General features: G+C 29.9%; 1 protein-coding gene across 3 annotated transcripts in view; it reads left to right on the top strand.

Moving 5' to 3' along the window:
• Positions 1 to 674: 674 nt before the first annotated feature.
• Positions 675 to 18316, top strand: part of sas (stranded at second) — a 228782-nt gene continuing 211140 nt past the window's right edge. For all 3 annotated transcript variants that reach the window (XM_014421361.3, XM_014421359.3, XM_014421360.3), the window contains exon 1: positions 675 to 802. In XM_014421361.3, coding sequence (XP_014276847.3) covers positions 736 to 802 — 67 coding nt within the window. In that variant the 5' untranslated portion in view covers positions 675 to 735. The remainder of the gene's footprint in view (positions 803 to 18316) is intronic.

Genomic DNA, 18316 nt, shown 5'->3' with positions numbered 1-18316 from the left:
AATATTCTGGATGATAGGGGTTTCGGATGAGGCGGATTCAGATAAGCGGAGTCCTGCTTCATTAACAATGTTTTCCACTTTTTTTTATTTTGAAAAATTATATTTATGTACATATATTTTATTTTTATATTGTATTATATATTATATACATTTTAATTGAATTAGTGTTATAAAAGTGCCTTTTTTTGGGTCTCACCTTACCCCTCCTCCACTTCTGCAATTTTACATGAGGTTTTGCTTACCTCCAAAATGTGTTAATAGTTTGATAATTTATATTTTAATTGAGTTCGTATAATAGAAGTGCCTTTCTGAGGTCTCAACCTTTTCCTCGAACTTTTGCCATTTTCGAGTTACGGATTTGTTTTAGCGTTTGAGCAGTAAGTTAAAAATATTTCTAAAAAAACACCTTAATTTCTTAATTAAAAATAGGAATTTTTATAGTTAATTAAGAAAAATAAACGAAGTAGCAAGAGAGAACCGACAAAAAAAGATTCTGTATGATGGGGGTTTCGGTTAAGGTGGATTCGGATACAAGTTCTACTTTATTAAAAATTTGTATTTTTCTGTTTCGAAAAATTATACTTATGTATATGTAATTTATATTAAATATTTTGTATTAAAAGTGGGACGAATTGGTGGAAAAGTAGTGTTAATAAAATGTGAGATCAGCTGTGGTGCGGTAGAGGGGAGGCGTCGTGGTGAGAGCGACCAGTCTTCAGCTTGGCAGCCTGCAGGATGGACCTTAGACCTCCATGCATCGCAATCATCTCAATCTTCTTCGCAATTTCTTCAACAGCTCAAGGTATTTATATCAATATTTATTTATATATTCTTAATTATATCATTCAACATGCATAACCCTATATTTTATTTTCTTCCACTTTGCGTTAATACTCTTCTTATAAATCTTGAAGGATGCGGCTTCGCTATGATCAAGATGTCCGTTTTTTAATGCTTTTTATAAAAATTGAATATTTCTTCTTTTTTTCTATATTGCTATTCTTCATTCTTCGTATTTATTATAGTACGAATGAATTACCTCTCACCCAGATATCGTTTAATTACAGTGCTTAAATATTTACGACTTTTTCCTCTTTCCATTTAGGGGTTTTCATATTGGAGATATCGTAAACGTAAAGCAATTTTTCTTATATCCATTTTGGGTATTGAGGAGTAGCGAACTTCGGAATGTGAACGCACGAAGCGTCAAATACAGGAATTTCTTAAGTAATAAAATGAAAAACCGTGTGATCGATTCTGACCGATTAAAGTATTTGAATAGTTAGTTCTCAGAAGAGGATGAGTCAATCCTGCTTTCTAAAGACGTGACAGAAGGCAGTAGGATCACCGTACAATGATCTAAGGCTCACTTTTACTATTTAAAAAAAAGTTTTTTGTTTAATAATATAATAAACACACTATTACAGATAAAAAAGAAGTTTATTTTGATTAAATACAAAATTACCGGTAAATAAGTGCGAACGGTTATATGTTATTACCAAATCTTCAATTTTATAATCTGCTTATTTGTGTTCTCAGTTTTCCAAAAAAAAAAATATATATATATTTTTTTGAATTTATTGGAATGTCATAAAAATGTGTTTTCGCCCGCTATAAAAAATGATAAATAAGAAAAAATACTCATTGTTAAATTTTTGAAAAGTTATTTTTAGTTTGTGATGAAAGTATTATGAAAATTTTGTGATATAACAAGTAAATTGTTATATATTTATGTATTATAGAGTTATTCTATGCTTGTTTTTGAAGAAACCTAAAAAGGACATCAACGGGCGTATAGAAAAGTAAGGACCGTATCCATCAGAGGGTATCTGATTCCCTTATCCTAACTACTGGCTAAAAACGTGTTTTGCTCAAAAGCTTTTATCTTTGATTTAATCGAGAAGACAGAAGTACTTTTTTTAAAGAGGTGCTGTATAAATATATTGATTTAGATGCTACATTTAATATGTTTTTTGTTTTATTTAACAAAATAATTTTTTTATTTTCGACTAGAATATATATTTTCATAAATCTAAAAAATATGTTCTGTACATACACACATAAAAATGGTAGACAATATTGCTGCATCATCAACTTTGACATAAAAATGCTCTTACGTTGTGATCGCAATAGTTCAGCGAGCTCCGAACCAAATGTCTCTCATGTTGAATCTTCACCGAAACTCTCGATTTTATAAATTGCATTATTGTCATTAATTTTTTTTGTAAACTATGTCTATTGCAAAATCTTTATTAATTGATAATTGCTTTTTAAGCATTAAGCATTTTTAATTCTATTACCATCAATTTATAATTTTATAATCCTTTATAAGTGTTATAATCACATTGAAATTTATAAATTTAACAAATTTACCTACGATGGATTAAAATTCTGGTCATACCCTGGATTATTTTATAATTTTAAAAAATGTATGGTTATTAAGAATATTCATTTCTCATAATAATTCTATTCTCATATTTTATTGAATTATATTTGCATCTATAATTTTTTTCTTTTCTTCCGAAATGAGATGTATTAATTTTCTTCCATTTGCTTACACCACTTCTAGAAGCTAACATTTTAATAATGTAGTTGTTAATTAGGAAGAATATATTCAATTTTTATTTTTAATGTAATGAAAAATTATTAGAAAAAAAATATCATAGCTGTGGAACCCGGTCATGATACTTCATTTATTCAGTTAAATGTTCCTAAATTTCATCCGGAATAAAATAAGTTATTGTACTAATTTAAAATGAATAAGTAATTCTGAAGAAATTTTGTAATTATTAGGATGAGTTGATTTTATAGTTTTTGTTTTTAATACGACACAACAGTGATTATTTTATTTTATTATTATTATTATTATAAATATTATTCTCTTTTTCTTTTCATGTACATAGTTTAATTTTCACCCTTCTGTTTATATATATTTTGAGAAAGATTTTATGTTTTTTTTTTCATTTACGATTTTATTTTATGTTATGTTATTTTTTATTCATTTATTTTATTTTTTATCATGATCGTGATCAGTTATTTCTATTAACTATTTCCTAAAAATGACATATTGTAATATTTATATCAATAATTAAAGTTTTGAAATTAAAAAAAAAATACGATATAAAAAAATAAAGTTGCATAATAACGTAATTACTAATGCATCCAAAACGTATATAAAGGTGTGTAAAATAGCACCAATTATTTCATTATTAGTTATAACGTAGTTTTAAGGGTTAAATACATGTATAAATATGCTTTTTTTTTAGGGTTACACTTTATTAATTATTAATGTTTAGAATACTTTTTTTCGTTTTTTAACGAATTAATATTATTAATAATGGTCATAATTAGGGTTATAAATTTTAAATTGATCGTCTTAAAAGATAAATATTATAGGGTTTTCTGATTTTTTTTTCTGGTGTTGAACCTAAAAGTGAATTGATGTTTTTTCGTAATGTTGAGTAGGTTTTTTTCTTAGAACCCTGCCGATTTATTTCTCGATAATTACGACAACTTTTATTAAAGTAATAAACGTATTTTCTTTTTCAAAAATCTCTGAACGTATGCCACTAACCACCATTGGAAATAGGAGAAATTTCTATAATCCCGTAGTCGGTCGTGTGCCGAAATGGTGTTAGGGCCAACTAATTTCCCCAACAGGAAAGGAGAGAGGGAGAAAGCTGGTCTTTGCAACCCGGTAACTTTATCTGTCCGGTTTCCAATCATCTCTGTAACCGACACAATTATAACCGTAAGAGACCGCAAATAGCTAAGCGAGGCCTTAGGAATCTAATCCTTATGAGTTTACGTCTATCAAGTCGTCTGATCAGGAAGTCATAGAGGCTACTTAAAAAGTGAGGATAAAAAAAAAAAAATTACAGGATGATAGTATACGTTCCATGAGTGTGTCCTAATAAAAAAATAATAAATAATAAAGGAATAGTAAATGTTCTATTAGGGAAAAGTAATAAAACCATGAAGAATCCGAGAAAAAAATTCAAATAAACGGAATAGAATCGTTTTACTAAATAGTTTTCTCATAACATCAGTGTAATGGTTTTTCTTTCACTATTCGGGCGTAGAATATGTAATATTCTGTAATATTAATAATACACACAACTTCAAACCGAGGGAGACTACCATAAGGGCAACCGTCATAGTATATATTTGATTCTATATTATTGATTTTCTAATTAGATTATTGTTGTAACCACCTTCGCTATTTAAAGAATAGTAAAATTGTTGGACGAAATAACAAAAAAAAAATTATAAATGAATAAAACTGTAGGCTTTTTAAGAGGGGGGGGGACAACGAGATGCTAGATGACCCCCCCTTCCTCCCCCCCTAAATCTTCTAAATTAAACTAGCATTGCGAATTTAGTATGTTGTTGAAAATCGAAAAAAGATCACCACTCAAAAATTCATTACGTGAGATTTTACCAAATATTTCTGGAAATTATTTATTTTTACTTGTTTTAGCTACTATGGTCAGGATATTTTCCTAAATAATCGATTATTATCTAATGGAAATTCAAAGTAAATTGCGAAAATGTTGACGAGAGTTGAGAAATATTCAATTAAAGTGGCCACATTTTTTTTGAAAAAAACAACAACGTGATTTTCGAAAAACTGATATAGGTATGACTCTTTTGGTTAACTACTCTCGCCCAATTACTGACATATACTTTTCAATCACCCTTAATAAATGGTAAAGAAAAAATAGCATTGATATAATATAATATATATATGATGATATTGATATAATATAATCTACCTATGAAGGGTTTGGGTATACATTACTTTGTAAGAAAGTTCTTTGAACACCGGTTTTGCAAGGAGGTGATTTGTTTGCGATCACCCTTCGATATCCCTTAATATAGGTTATCCAGTTTTTAAAGGCTATATATGCCCCATGAGGGCTCTCGAACTCAAAAGGGTTGACTCATGGCTACGGTAACAGAATAAATAATTATCTGCTACAACAGGATTCCTACCAGAGTTCAAAAGTTAGTTACAGCAGCATACTTACTCAGGTACTCCTTTTTATATCAATTTCAAAATTTTATTCTCTCTTCAATTTAAATAGTCACTCTGTATTCTTCCCTGAGTTTTATCTTTATTGTATCTTGTTCTATGTAGGCCTCATATCAGAACCGAAATATAATAATAAATGAAATTTAAATTATATAATTATAGAATGAATAGGTAGATTCACCACATGTTTTTATCATGTCATTATATCACTTACAGCAAATATACTTGATGTATATATATTTATAGAGTTGTAAATAACAATAAATAAATTATTTAAAAAAATGTTAAAGAATACTAAAGAAATAAAGATGTCATAACTGAAATACATTTAAGATTAAAAGTAATGTCTTACACACGCATTATCTTTGAGTTTGATTTTTCTTTATAACTTTTTTCTCTGTTTTGTCTCAGGTACTTATTCTGTACACAAAACGTTGGGGGACTTTAAGTTGATGACTTCGTGCAAGTTTCATGAAAATCGTTGTAGCCGTTTTGAGCTACAGTTAACAGAAAAAACTAGTGCCCTCAGGTGACCGATTTGGTACATTGAGGTCGGGGGGGGGGGGGTCTAAACCCCCCAAAACAAAAAACAAGGCAACCATCGAACCATCTGCCTTAAAGATAATCACAGGCTCACGGACAGACTGACCGATACACAGACCATTAAGTGGAAATACGTTTTTGTACTCTGTTACGTTTCTTATTTGGTGCTAGCGGGAGAAAGTGGTTTAGTATATGTTCCTATGATAAAATATTATTATAATTATTAGATTGGAAGATAAACTAAAAAGAAAAAAATTAATAAGTCTGTCAAGTAAATGGATTTTAATAAGTATATTGTTAAAAAAGAAAAAAAACCCTCCCAATTCCCAGGAATAAACTTAAAAATAAGTAAACAATCATATATAAGTATTTACTTATTTTTAAGTTAATATATTATTTCAACTTCTGTATTATAGGCTGCTCGTTTATCAATTTTTTTTTACATTATCGTTTTATCGTCAATAAAATTTTTTTTTGAAACGTTTGATATAATTTAAGTTTACTTAAAAAAAAAAATTGAACTCAATATATCAATTAATTAGATTTTTAGATTTTTTTCCTCCCAAAAATAAAACGAATTAACGCCTATGAACCAATCATTTATTTTTTTTTTACAAAAAGTAGGGCTAGAGGAAAAAAACAAATACAATAAAGTTCTTTATTATTGGAGAAGTTTGTCGGGGGGTGCGGTCAGCAAAGAACAACATAAATAAACAAAACCATATTTATTTATTTTATGCCGACGTTTCGACCTGAGTTTCAGGTCTTCATCAGGGCTATGGCGTTGAAGGTAGGCCTGCAACTGCAGGCCTTTGAGTTTGCCATTGAGTTGCAGGCCTGCCTTCTACGCCATAACCCCTGATGAACACCTGAAACTCAGGTCGAAACGTCGGCATAAAATAAATAAATATGGTTTTGTTTATTTATGTTGTTCTTTGCTGACCGCACCCCCCGACAAACTTCTCCAATCATTAATCTACACTAATAAACTATAAACACCTCATGATAAAGTTCTTTATCTTGTGTGGGACTCTTTGTTTGAACGAATGTTTTTTGTTGTTGTTTATTACTAGATATGAATGAATGGAACACTTTATAAGCATATACATCTTTTAAAAAACAACTCTGAAAGCAACAAGGTAAATTAATATATTTTATGAACTATAATGAGTTTTAACAAACAATTTTTTTTTTCTCCTTTCAATCCATTAACGCACTAATTAAACCGAAAAAAACTGTTTCATTTAATCTATTTCGTTCTATTTGTAAATATAATTTCTAGAAAAATTAAAAATATTAGTAAAATATACTAATGGATAAGTTAAGCATTGAGATTCATACAATATTATCGAAAAGGTTTTTTAACGCCACAAACGCTATTAGATAAATCAAAAACGGATGGGAAAAGTTCGAAAGTAAGTCTCTGTCAGATCCCACTGGGGGATGGATTTAAGCATTAGAAACAAAATTATTTTCTTTAATATCAACGTAAAGCCAACACAATCTTCATTTATATTTTTATTATCTCGTCCGAGACTGGCAGTTTTATTAATAATAATAAAAATTATCTTCATAGATTCGACCTTCTTTATTCAAACCTATTTCATGTAGTAAATAACTTAGTAAATTACGATAGTAAAAAATAAAAATTGTGAAAAATAGAAATTATTAATAAATAATATTGTGAAAATAGATTTATTTTAACTGCGTAAATTCACTTGGGCATAATAGCCTGCAAATTGGAATAAACCAATGTGAGGCTGTGATAATAAAATTAAAATTGTCCTTGATGATGGTTGGATCGGCCGAAACGTTATTAAATGGACACAATTTGGTTTAATATACAAAGTTGGGATTATTTGTATAATCTTTATTAGTATTAATAACGTAAACTACGTTATTCTAAAATTCCAAAATTGATGCATCGACAACAGGGAAGTTACTACACTTTATTTTGGGTAAGGAGACAAATTGAAAAATTTCTATAAAATCTTTACAGGATTTTCCCAATATACCGGAATATTCCTTGATATTCACCCTTTTCATAAAGATTTTCGAAAAACTTACCGTTTTAAGTAGTTAATTTTGTGAATGATTGCCTCTTGGGGGGAGTTGCCAACCACCTCTGTAAGAGACCTCTCAGATCGAAAAGTTCGGATATAAATAGGAATTCAGTTGACTGCTTACTTAGGACATCTGATAATGCTTAAAATCACAAAAACTTTGATCCTTTAAGATTCTGGAAAAAATCCAAAAAAATTCCTCCTAGCCGTTTGGCTCTCTTCTTTTCTATTATATGTATCAAAAATATAAAGATAATTACATACCATTGCATTGATAAACGTGTATTAATTTATTCAATACTTAGTCTCCAAGATGACGTTATTTTGACGGAACAAATAAGGAAATTTTTTTAAGATTTTATAACTTAAGCTATCTACCGGCAAGGAAAACCTAAAAAATTTTTGTAACCTTGAAGAATTTTGAATTTTGCAAACTAAGGGCCACAAACGCGAATTTGCTTTCACGAATTGGAACCGCATTTATCGCTATAAGTTTACATAATGACATATACACATGTGTCCATATGGAACATAATATAATATAAATAATATAATATAAAGTAATTGTCTTTATAATCATCAGATTATATGTTAGAAGTATGAAGAAGAATAAAATTATGCATGTATATAAATTTGTTATCTTAACTGTTAATAAAATATATTTTTGTGTATCTTAAGGATCAGTCAATAAGAGAACTATATTGAGGCACTATTTCATAACTTTATTGTTCGCATAGTCATACTCCTCTATAATGAAAAAAAAAACTTTTTTTTTCAGAAAAAGAATTTTTCAACTAATTATAAAAAACTAGTTTTGTGCCAGACCTAGTCAGTGAAATGGAGAAAGGTGAATGTGGGTTTGTTTTGGTTTTTCCAAAACATAGCCATTCTCTCTAGCAGGTAGTGACAAATAGGTAAAACACAAAACAAAAACAACAGACCTAGTACCTGTTAGAAAGAGCGGTTATGTCTTGGAAAAACCAAAACAAACTTACTATTACCTTTCTCCGTTTGACTCCTTATCAGTTCTGGCACAAAACTTGAGTTGTATCGCAGCAATATTGAACACACTGTACTATGCAATTGTAATAAGCAATTAGTTTTTTTTTTTTTTAATAAATTGTTAAAGAAATTCTTTGTTCTAAACCTGTAGTTGCATTGTATAGTACAACTGTGCAAACATTAAAATTACGAAACGTCGACTAGTTTATATATATATATATATATTAGAATAAAAAAAAAAAACTGCTACAGCATTGTATCCACTACAATAATGAGGGGAAAAAAAAAGAAATCTTTTACATAAAAGTAATTGAATACATACACTTAGTCGTGTAAAAAAAAATTGTCTAAATCAAAAGAAAAAAGCATCTATATTCAAATGGAAAAAAAAAAAACGATATACGAAGGGGAGAAAGATCTATAAATCTATATAGAAAATGAAAATAAATTATTACAAAAAATTATTCCCTTCTAAACAGTTATGCTCTTAAGTGGATATCTCATGATTGGTGAACGTTTGCTTGGGCTCTGATAAGTTGGAGAAGGAGAGATTTGAATGAAGATCGAGAAGGAGTATCATTAATATTAGAAGGGAGGGAATTCCATTGGAGTGAGCTAGAAAGGGACGTTCGAATGTTGCGGTTCTGTGGGAAGACGCATACAGATCAGAAACATGGAGTTTCTTGTAAGTGGACTGAGGGTTTGAATTGTAGAAGGCTGTAGATATAGCAAGGGTGTTAGGAGTTTGGTATAGATAGGACCCGAGGAGATATTGTCTACGGTTGGAGGGAATAAGCCACTTCGACTCGTACAAGTGAAACACATGAGATCGCTCCGAGGGAACGAAGACAAATCTTAAAAAGGAAATCATGATTCACTTCAATTTGTCCTCGGGCACAATCGAGAGGCCACCGCGAACGACATAGCCATAGTCAAAGTGGGGGAAAATAAGAAAGGATACGAGGAGCTTAGGTGTAGGTTGCAGAAAATAGTTTAAATAACTTAGGGTACTTATTAACGGAAAGTATGTATACTTGGCGATCCGAAATTTTCTCAAAAATGACTCGGGAAATCATGGAATTCCAGTTTGGGAGAAAGGGGATATTAAAAAATTCAATCACAAAACGATAAAGTAATATGTTACTACAGACAACGTAAACATTACTTAATTTAAATTATTGATAATAAATGTGATTGCTGCTGTATGCTGTATGAACAGGAATAATAAATACTTATTAAATACGTCTCATTGAAAGGGCGAACGTTAGACGATATAACAAAAAGTTTTAGAAATATTAGTTTTTAATTGTTAAATGTACGAAAATTTTAGCTGCAAAAAAATATTTTAAGGCAGTAATGATCGATTTTTTTTGTAGTTTAATTTTTAAAAACCATTTTGTTCGGTTAAAAAAAAATTACCTGGATATGCATCATTTATTTTAAATATAATCTTTACACTTTCCTGTAACTGATAATTATTGTTTAAATAAATAAATTCAGTCATAAGTCTGGGCCGGAAACTTTTAGAACCACATCAATTTTTGTAGGCTATAATGCCCAGATCATTAATTTCAGTCTGCATAAAGTTTTTTTTTTAACTTGATGTGGTTCTAAAATTATATTAAGATTGTCCTTGAGGATGACCGAATTGGCCGAAACTTCTGACTTATAAAGAAATGTAAATTTTTTATTAAATAAATCAAAAATATCCATGTCTCAACACTTTATTTTTAAACAAAAAATTATTTTTAAATAAAGTGTTGAGACAGAAATGGATACGAATTTTTGATTTATTTAATAAATAATTACCTTGTCTCAAGAATATGAAATAATATAATTAAAGAAATGTAAATTCTTTTGAGACTAAAATTGGAGAAAATTTATTTATTTAACATGCATCGTTTAATGTTTCTCATAATTATAGTAATATATGTATATACCCACAGGCCGTATTATAAAATTTGAAAACATACTTCTTATGAAATGCTTTGGGAAATCCGTTTTATTGGGACACGATTTTATGACTAACGGTCCCAGTTGAACTGTGTCGATTTTATTTTAAATCTTGTAAATACAATCGATTATTCCAAAGCATTCTGTGCCTGGCAGTTTTATTTTTTAGGCCTACGGAAGAGGCTAAGAGACCACAAAGAAAATGGCGATTGACTGGCTGTCCGCCGGTAACGCGGTTGGAGACCAGTTAGAACTCGCCCCGCATCGTCACGCCCGATGGACGTATGAAAGTATTTTCTGTTGTCTTTGACCAAGGACAACCTTGGCCGACATTGACGATATGTAACACCTCTACTAGATCAGTCCTCAGGCATTCTACTGTTTAAGCAAACTTTGAATAAATGCGATTTATTTTTTTAAAAGAAATTATTTCTATTCATACCAGGATTAGGACCATTTATGTATTATGTGAGTGGTATTCGTTTTAAGATTTCCCTTTCATTTATTCATTGACGTCTGGTTCTTCCAAGTCTCCATAAAACACTAATATGATTAAGGATCAACACTAATACACTGAGTATTTGTAAAATTAGACCGAATAAACGAGTTATATTAATCTTAAAATATTAAAGTCAATTTTAAAATTAAAAAAAAAATAAAATAAAAGTTGGTTAATATCCATAAACAATCATTTTTTTTTTTTTTTTTATGGGTATAAATATTTTGTTCCATACATTAAATAAAACTTGGAAGCTTTACATGCTATTTACTTACGTATATTTTGTTAATTGTTTTTTATTGGATGCACTCTTTGTGCATTGACTGATAAATAATTTTTCCTTGCCTGTCCAAGGTAAAATTTGTCTACTCATGATCCTGTACTTATAGCATTTAGCATGTTAAAACTTTTTACAATTAATATCATGAATATCCCTTCTGAAGATTCTGAATACGAAAATTTAACAATAATTTCAGTTCCCTGTATTCAAAACATTGTTTTGTCTTTAACCAAAGGAATAAATTATTGTATAATAGACCATAGTTTATTATTGTTATAATTTGATTAGATAAGTTATAGGACTTAACTATTTTATGTTTTGTTCAGGGTTATAATTACCTTTGACAGTGTACAAATCTAAACAAGAAAGCATTTTATACATATTTTTTTAAATCTACAAATATCACAAAAAGACCATGCCTTTTTGAAGAGTAGAATTATACGATATGTACTTGCGAGGACAGGTAAGGTTATGGCACACCCACATTGAAGACATCTACATACCAATCTGACTCATCGATGGATTGATATATTTCGCTAAGTAAACGAATAATAATTTAAAGTGCGATAATGAGCTTATAATTAATATCACATTGTATCAGTTAGAATTAAATCATAAAATAACGTTAAAAAAAATAATAACATATCTAATTTTAACTCCCTGAAATGTTAACTTTTTTTTTTACTATTAATTTTCCTTTTATTCAAAAATGACAAAAAAAATAATAAATAGTTCTTAAAATATTGAAGTATTTATAGCCCCTTAAATTTGATAATGTCGCCTCATACATTCTATTCATTGAAAAAATTTATTTTTTATTTTATTAAGTTGGGATAGAATTAATATTATAAAAATATGATGATTGTTGTGCCTGAAAATAGGACCATTTCTTTAAATTGGAAATTTCTTAATACAGTGCAATTTATCAAGGGACATGATCTTCACTAGATTATTCACCTTATGAGATTAAATTAAGGGAAGTTCGGGTATATAATACAACAATACTTTAATACAATAACTACATTTCTGTATGCACATTGTAGGGAGATAGTCCTGGTGGCGGCCAATAAAGGTAAGAAATAGCAGAAAAAAATATTTAATTTTAACCAACTTTTTGCTCCACTTCATTAGGGCTGATGCAAAAGATAGAAGAATTTGACAGTTGATATATTGCTTCAGGTTTTATTGTCAGAATCTCCTACGCGTATTATAGTTTATTAAGCAACGACATCGATTCACAAAGAATGCACTTTTAAAATGAAATCGTAGGGTATTTTCGCGCAGTTGTTGGGCTAACGGTTGGGATTCCGCAAGACGCAAGTGGAAGATCGTACTGGATGTTGAGCGCACGTGATGTGAGAAGGAGATGGAGATACGGAGGAGTTGATATAGTTCCAGGTCCTGCCTCTCCAACGAGCGGAACCTACCTCTTGTCTTCCGAACATGAGGAACGTGTGTATCTTCGCGGTTATTAGAATATTATATCATTCTTGGGCTTATTGGCCATACCGAAAGAAGTGGATGGCCTCGGAACGTGGACGGAACATATTTTTATTATCTTGTTTGAGACTGATAATTTTTTTACTGATAACAAGAATTATCCAAATTGTCTCTACCTTCTTTGTTAAAATATATTACATGTCCAACATTTCGGCCGATCCAGTCAAAATTGATTCTTTGATTTTTTACAGAGACTTAAAGGACGAGAGGAAGCACAGTTTATTCTGTGATTTAATCATTATCAGATGTCCATAGAAGGCAAAGCACACTGAATTCGCATATATATCCAAAATATTCGATCTGAGAGGTCTTAATAAGGGTGCTTGGGGGCTTTCACCCCCCTCCCCCAACAATTTAAAAATCCTTAGAGTTGGTGAAATTGATAAGCTACTTTAAATCAAGAAAATTGTGATAAAACATTAATGAAAGAGGTAATTATACCCAAAATTGGTAATAAATGATATTTAGAAGTGTCAGTTTTCTGAACATCTTTATGAAAAGAGTAAATACCAGGGAAAACCCCTGTAAAAAAATTAATAAATCAATACACGTTTATCAATGTAATATTATGTATTCATTTTAATAATTTTTATACATATAATACAAAAGAAAAGAGCCAAAAAAACTTGGAGAAATATTCTTTGATTTTTTCCAGAATCTTAAAGGATCAAATTTATTTTAACCATTCTCATGTCCCAATAAAGCGGTCGACAGAATTCCCATATATATTCAAATTTTTCTATCTGAGAGGTTTCTAACATAGGTTGGTGTGTATCATCCCCCTCCCCTAATATTATGAAAATCTTCAAAGCTGGTAAATTTGAAGAGCTACTTTAAACCAAAAAAATTTTGATGGAACATTATTGAAAGAGGAAATGATTCCCAAAATTACCAACTTAAAACGGTAAGTTTTCCGAATATTTTTATAAAAAGGATAAACATCAAGGAGCGGTATATTGGGAAAAAATTTTAAAAATTAAAAAAAAAACTTAAAAAGATTTAAGTGAAATTTTTCAGTTTGTTCCCTCTCCCAAAATAAAGTGTACTAACTTCCCTATTGTCGGCACATCAATTTTGGAATTTTAGAATAACGAAGTTTGTGTTATTAATACTAATAAATTTACCAAAATAGTCTCAACCGCCTTTATTAAAACATAATAACATGTTCAACGTTTCGGCCGATTTGGCCATCATCAAGGAAAATCTTAAGTTTATTATCACAGACTTGCCTATTAAAATTTGCAGGCTAAAATGACCAAGTCAATTCAATACGGTTAAAATGAAACTGTTTGTCACTATAGCTTTTATTAATAATTTTTATCCTTCACAATTTATGTATTCTGTTATCTTTACCTAATCACAACTCTTATATTATATTTTTAGGAAACGCTATTGTTCAGAGAACTATTGCATCTTTTTAAAACCCATAAAAGTGGAATTATACTGTAGCCATTTGTCCGGAGAAAACATAAAAATTCCTCGAGAGTCAAATAGGCTAATAATAAACCTATGAAAACTGTCGTTAACATTTTATGATACAGTTTTATTAGTTGTTGTTCTGTATATCTTACCGCTCTGTTTACGGATCAATAATTATTTGATACTTTCCTAGCGAAGGTTACGATTTATACGGTTTAAAATTTAATTTTACAGCGTTTATTCACACATTCTTAAATGTTATCAAAGAATCGTATAAAAAATATGCTGATTAGTAAAATATTTCTTTTTCTTTAGTTTATACAAGGCACATTCAGATGCATTTTTATTTATCCCTACCGTAGTCATTGGATAAGTCTTGCTTGCCTGGGTAATTAATAATAAACTATTACGTATATATATAAATATACTTATTAAGTATATATATATATATATATATAATGCTTAATCAGTTCTATTGAAATGTTGAATGTACATTAATGAGGTGTCATTCTACAAAGCTTTATGTCTATTTTCCATTTATGTATGGAAGATTTGGGAATGAATTTTGATTATTTATTCAACCCCTTTCTTTAATTTTATATAATAATTTTATTTTTATTGGATCTTCTATTTGTTTATAGATTTCTTTATTTGTAATATTCTTCTCATTTTCATCAGAGTCTTTGTATCATTTAATTCTTTTTTTCTTTTAAATTAATTTTTGTATTATTTTATTTGGGGTTATTTTATATAGGTTTGTCTCTATTTATGTTGATAGTTTGAAAGTGGTCTACGTAGTTGGAAACGTCGTCTTCATTAATTAAAATTAAAAACTTATTTTTCTTATTGACCAATGATTGTTTTTCACAAAATACATTATATATGAAATATATTGGTAAATATTGCGATCGAGAACAATTTCATATCTGAGTTTTCAACGAGAATTCACGTTTAAGAGCCATTCTCCGGTATAGGTAAGATTTGTATAACTTCTTTGTCGTCTGATCAAATTCAGTAAAATTAGGAAAGAAACGGAATAATACAAAACACCTTCTCAAGATAACGGATCCAACAGGAACTATAGAAGGTTCCTTGTATGATTACCTAATTAAACGTAGATTTGCTCTAAATCTCAGTTTAACCGGCCGTTAAAATTTTCCGCCAGATTTGAAGGTTAACTTCTCTAGTGCAATGAATAATTATTAATTAACCAAAATAACCAAGTCCCACAAAATGGTCTCTGTGTGTTAATGTATTTATTTATGTGAACAGTCAAGCTCAAACACAAAATGTTATACGCAACTAAAATTTCGTATTTAAGATATATGCCTGAGATGTTTCTAGCAAACAGAAAATTGTTTGCTAAAAGTGGTTTACTGGCAGTACTTATACCTTTGATTTTACTCCTTTCTTTTTCTTTACTAATTATCATTTTCTCCAAAACGCAAAAAGGCTCTAACGATATTGATTGAACTCATCATATCAATTTACAATTAAATAAAATTTTATATCAGCTAAGTCCTATTCTGATAGAAATAGTCTGAGAGGGCTTAAATGTCATGTTTTCAAAATGCTTCCCCTTAAGCACCTTCAATTTTGTACATTGGAAATAATTAACAATATATTAATCTCTTATTTAGTTTCCAAGGTCACTCCAATTTAGTCTCTAGTTTCCAAGGCTATTCTGAGAATAGTCGTAAGGTTTTTAACAAGAGGATTTGAAAGCCGATCATGTTGGAGTAAGGGTTCTAGAGTGTCTGGTTCTGAACGCTGTGGGTTCAGAGGCCGGGTGTACCCAGATAATCTCTAATCTCAGTTTAGACCTAGGTATAAGGGAATATATATTTAATTTTTTATGCTATTAAAATAAATAAGTATGAAATAGTAACAGAATTTTTTACTATTCTCTATTGTTTTCGAACTTTTTATTGTTGATTGGTTGAAATCTGTGTGGGCCGTCTGTAGCTGAGGGAGTTGAGGCGTAGATCGAATCCGGTCTAGGCTATCGACTTTTCTTTCTATGGCGGTCCCACATAATGAAAACTTGACCCCTCCACCAAGGTTAGAATAGGGTGGTACGCTGTATATACTTCCCCTCCCCTCGTATGTCAGAAAAGACCTGAAAGAAGGTCATACAAAGTTTAAATCTGAGTCAAATGCATATGATGTTATGTTTCACCTTCTTATTGTTGAAGATGTTGAACATTCTTCTTCGTTTGAGTCTACGAACAGTTCTTCGGCTGTTACCCAACACCCCAGCAATGAGGTTGGGTTGGTAGATGGAAGATACACTGGGAGTCATTACGTCGAGATTCGGTCCATATCAAGCCTCAGAAAACTTTCACCCGGTTGCAACTGTTTTTAATGATTTCGAACACATTTCCATTTGTTCCCAGAGAGGTGGAGAAGCAGTTTTCTACTTTCCAATCCGGCTTATATGTGTTATAAATATATAATAATATCGAGTCATATTTGTGTAAATTGTTTTGAAAATTTTAGGAAATATTTGTATCCGTAGGCCAAGGGAAGCAAATTAAAAATTGTCTCCACAAGGGAAATGTTAATGATGAGTTAAGAAAAATTTTTGTTTAATTTTCCCTTTTAAAGTTTTTTGATGTTCGAAGTTCATAGTTTTGTAATTAGTTACAGTAAGGAAAGGAACGATTCTCATGGAACTGTTACATAGATCAGGTTCAGGTCAAAACTAAGTAACTGTATACGAGGAAAGTTGTCTAAAAATTGAGCTGTGACGTTCTCCCAAATGGAAACAAGGCTTCTTTTAAGCTTTTGTACGAGTCATCATATTTATTTAATTTTTTACAGGTTTCTAAATTTTTTTTATAGTTTCATCTCTTTTTTTATTATTATTACACGCATAATAGTTTTATTTTTATTTCAAATAGTTCTACTGATGATATTTGAAGGAAGCGTCGATATTTATTTTCTATTGTCAGTAATGAGCAATCCTAACTTCCCTCTATACAACTTTCTTTTAACTCAACTGGTACATATATTTCATATTTTTATTGTAGGCATTTAGTAATTTGGAAGATACAAGTTTTATTGTATTTAATTTAATATTTATTGATAGTAAGGATGTATCCGTAACCATATGAAATAGTAATTTTATAAATTTAAATATCGTTATTTTTATAATCCATAAACATGTTGATGAGTTAACAGGTACCAAAGAATACAAAATTTCTATTCTCAAGTTATTAAGGGATGTTATTGTTACAAGATAAAATTGAAATTATCATGTATAGATTTCCTTTAAGCGGAGCGGCATGGATCAGTAAAGCACTGTATTACTAACGCCAAGGACCCAGATTCGAATCCAGCTGTGGCAGATAATTATTTTGTGTCGCATTGTAGTCGTGAGTCAACACTGTGTGTTCGGGAGAACTCCAGTATCCACCAAGCCTCATAATTAAGGGAAATCTGGGGGTCGAGTGTAATTCTGACCAAATCCCCTCCTTGCACAACCGTTAGTCTAGTAACAGTACTTCCTTAAGTATCTTTTTTTAACCCTATAAAAGTATAATTTATTTTTCCATATTGTATTCATATTATATGCCTTTAAAACACTAAACATATTATTTGTTTTTGTTACAATTATACAAGCAAGGATTTACATAAAATAAAAAACAAATTCAATGATACAAAAATAAACAAATATGTATATGCAGTACAATTTTAATTTTTCTAGCAATTCTCTTTTTATGAAATTCCTTCTTCGTGTAAAATGATTTTTGTTCATTATTTTCTTATATTACGTTTAACTTATGTTGTTGGACTACGCGGAAGAATTCCTCTTCTGAAATGACCAGCCGGTAAAATTTAGAGACGGTGTTTATTGCGGTTCTAGTTGATCTGGTTCACCTCAAGGATTGTACGGTGAGGAATGTTTCTACTCCGGACCGTCGGGAACAGACCGTTCATTCTGTACACTTTCGCATTATCTGAACTATACCCTTGAATTCTAAACATTGACAGTAAATTATCCTTTTATATATATATAT

Source organism: Halyomorpha halys, unplaced genomic scaffold (genome assembly GCF_000696795.3).
Source record: "Halyomorpha halys isolate HHAL.00 unplaced genomic scaffold, Hhal_1.1 Scaffold315.1, whole genome shotgun sequence".
NCBI classification, from domain to species: Eukaryota; Metazoa; Arthropoda; class Insecta; order Hemiptera; family Pentatomidae; genus Halyomorpha; species Halyomorpha halys.
Note: the sequence above shows the minus strand (reverse complement) of the source record. Positions and strands in the feature narration are given on the sequence as shown.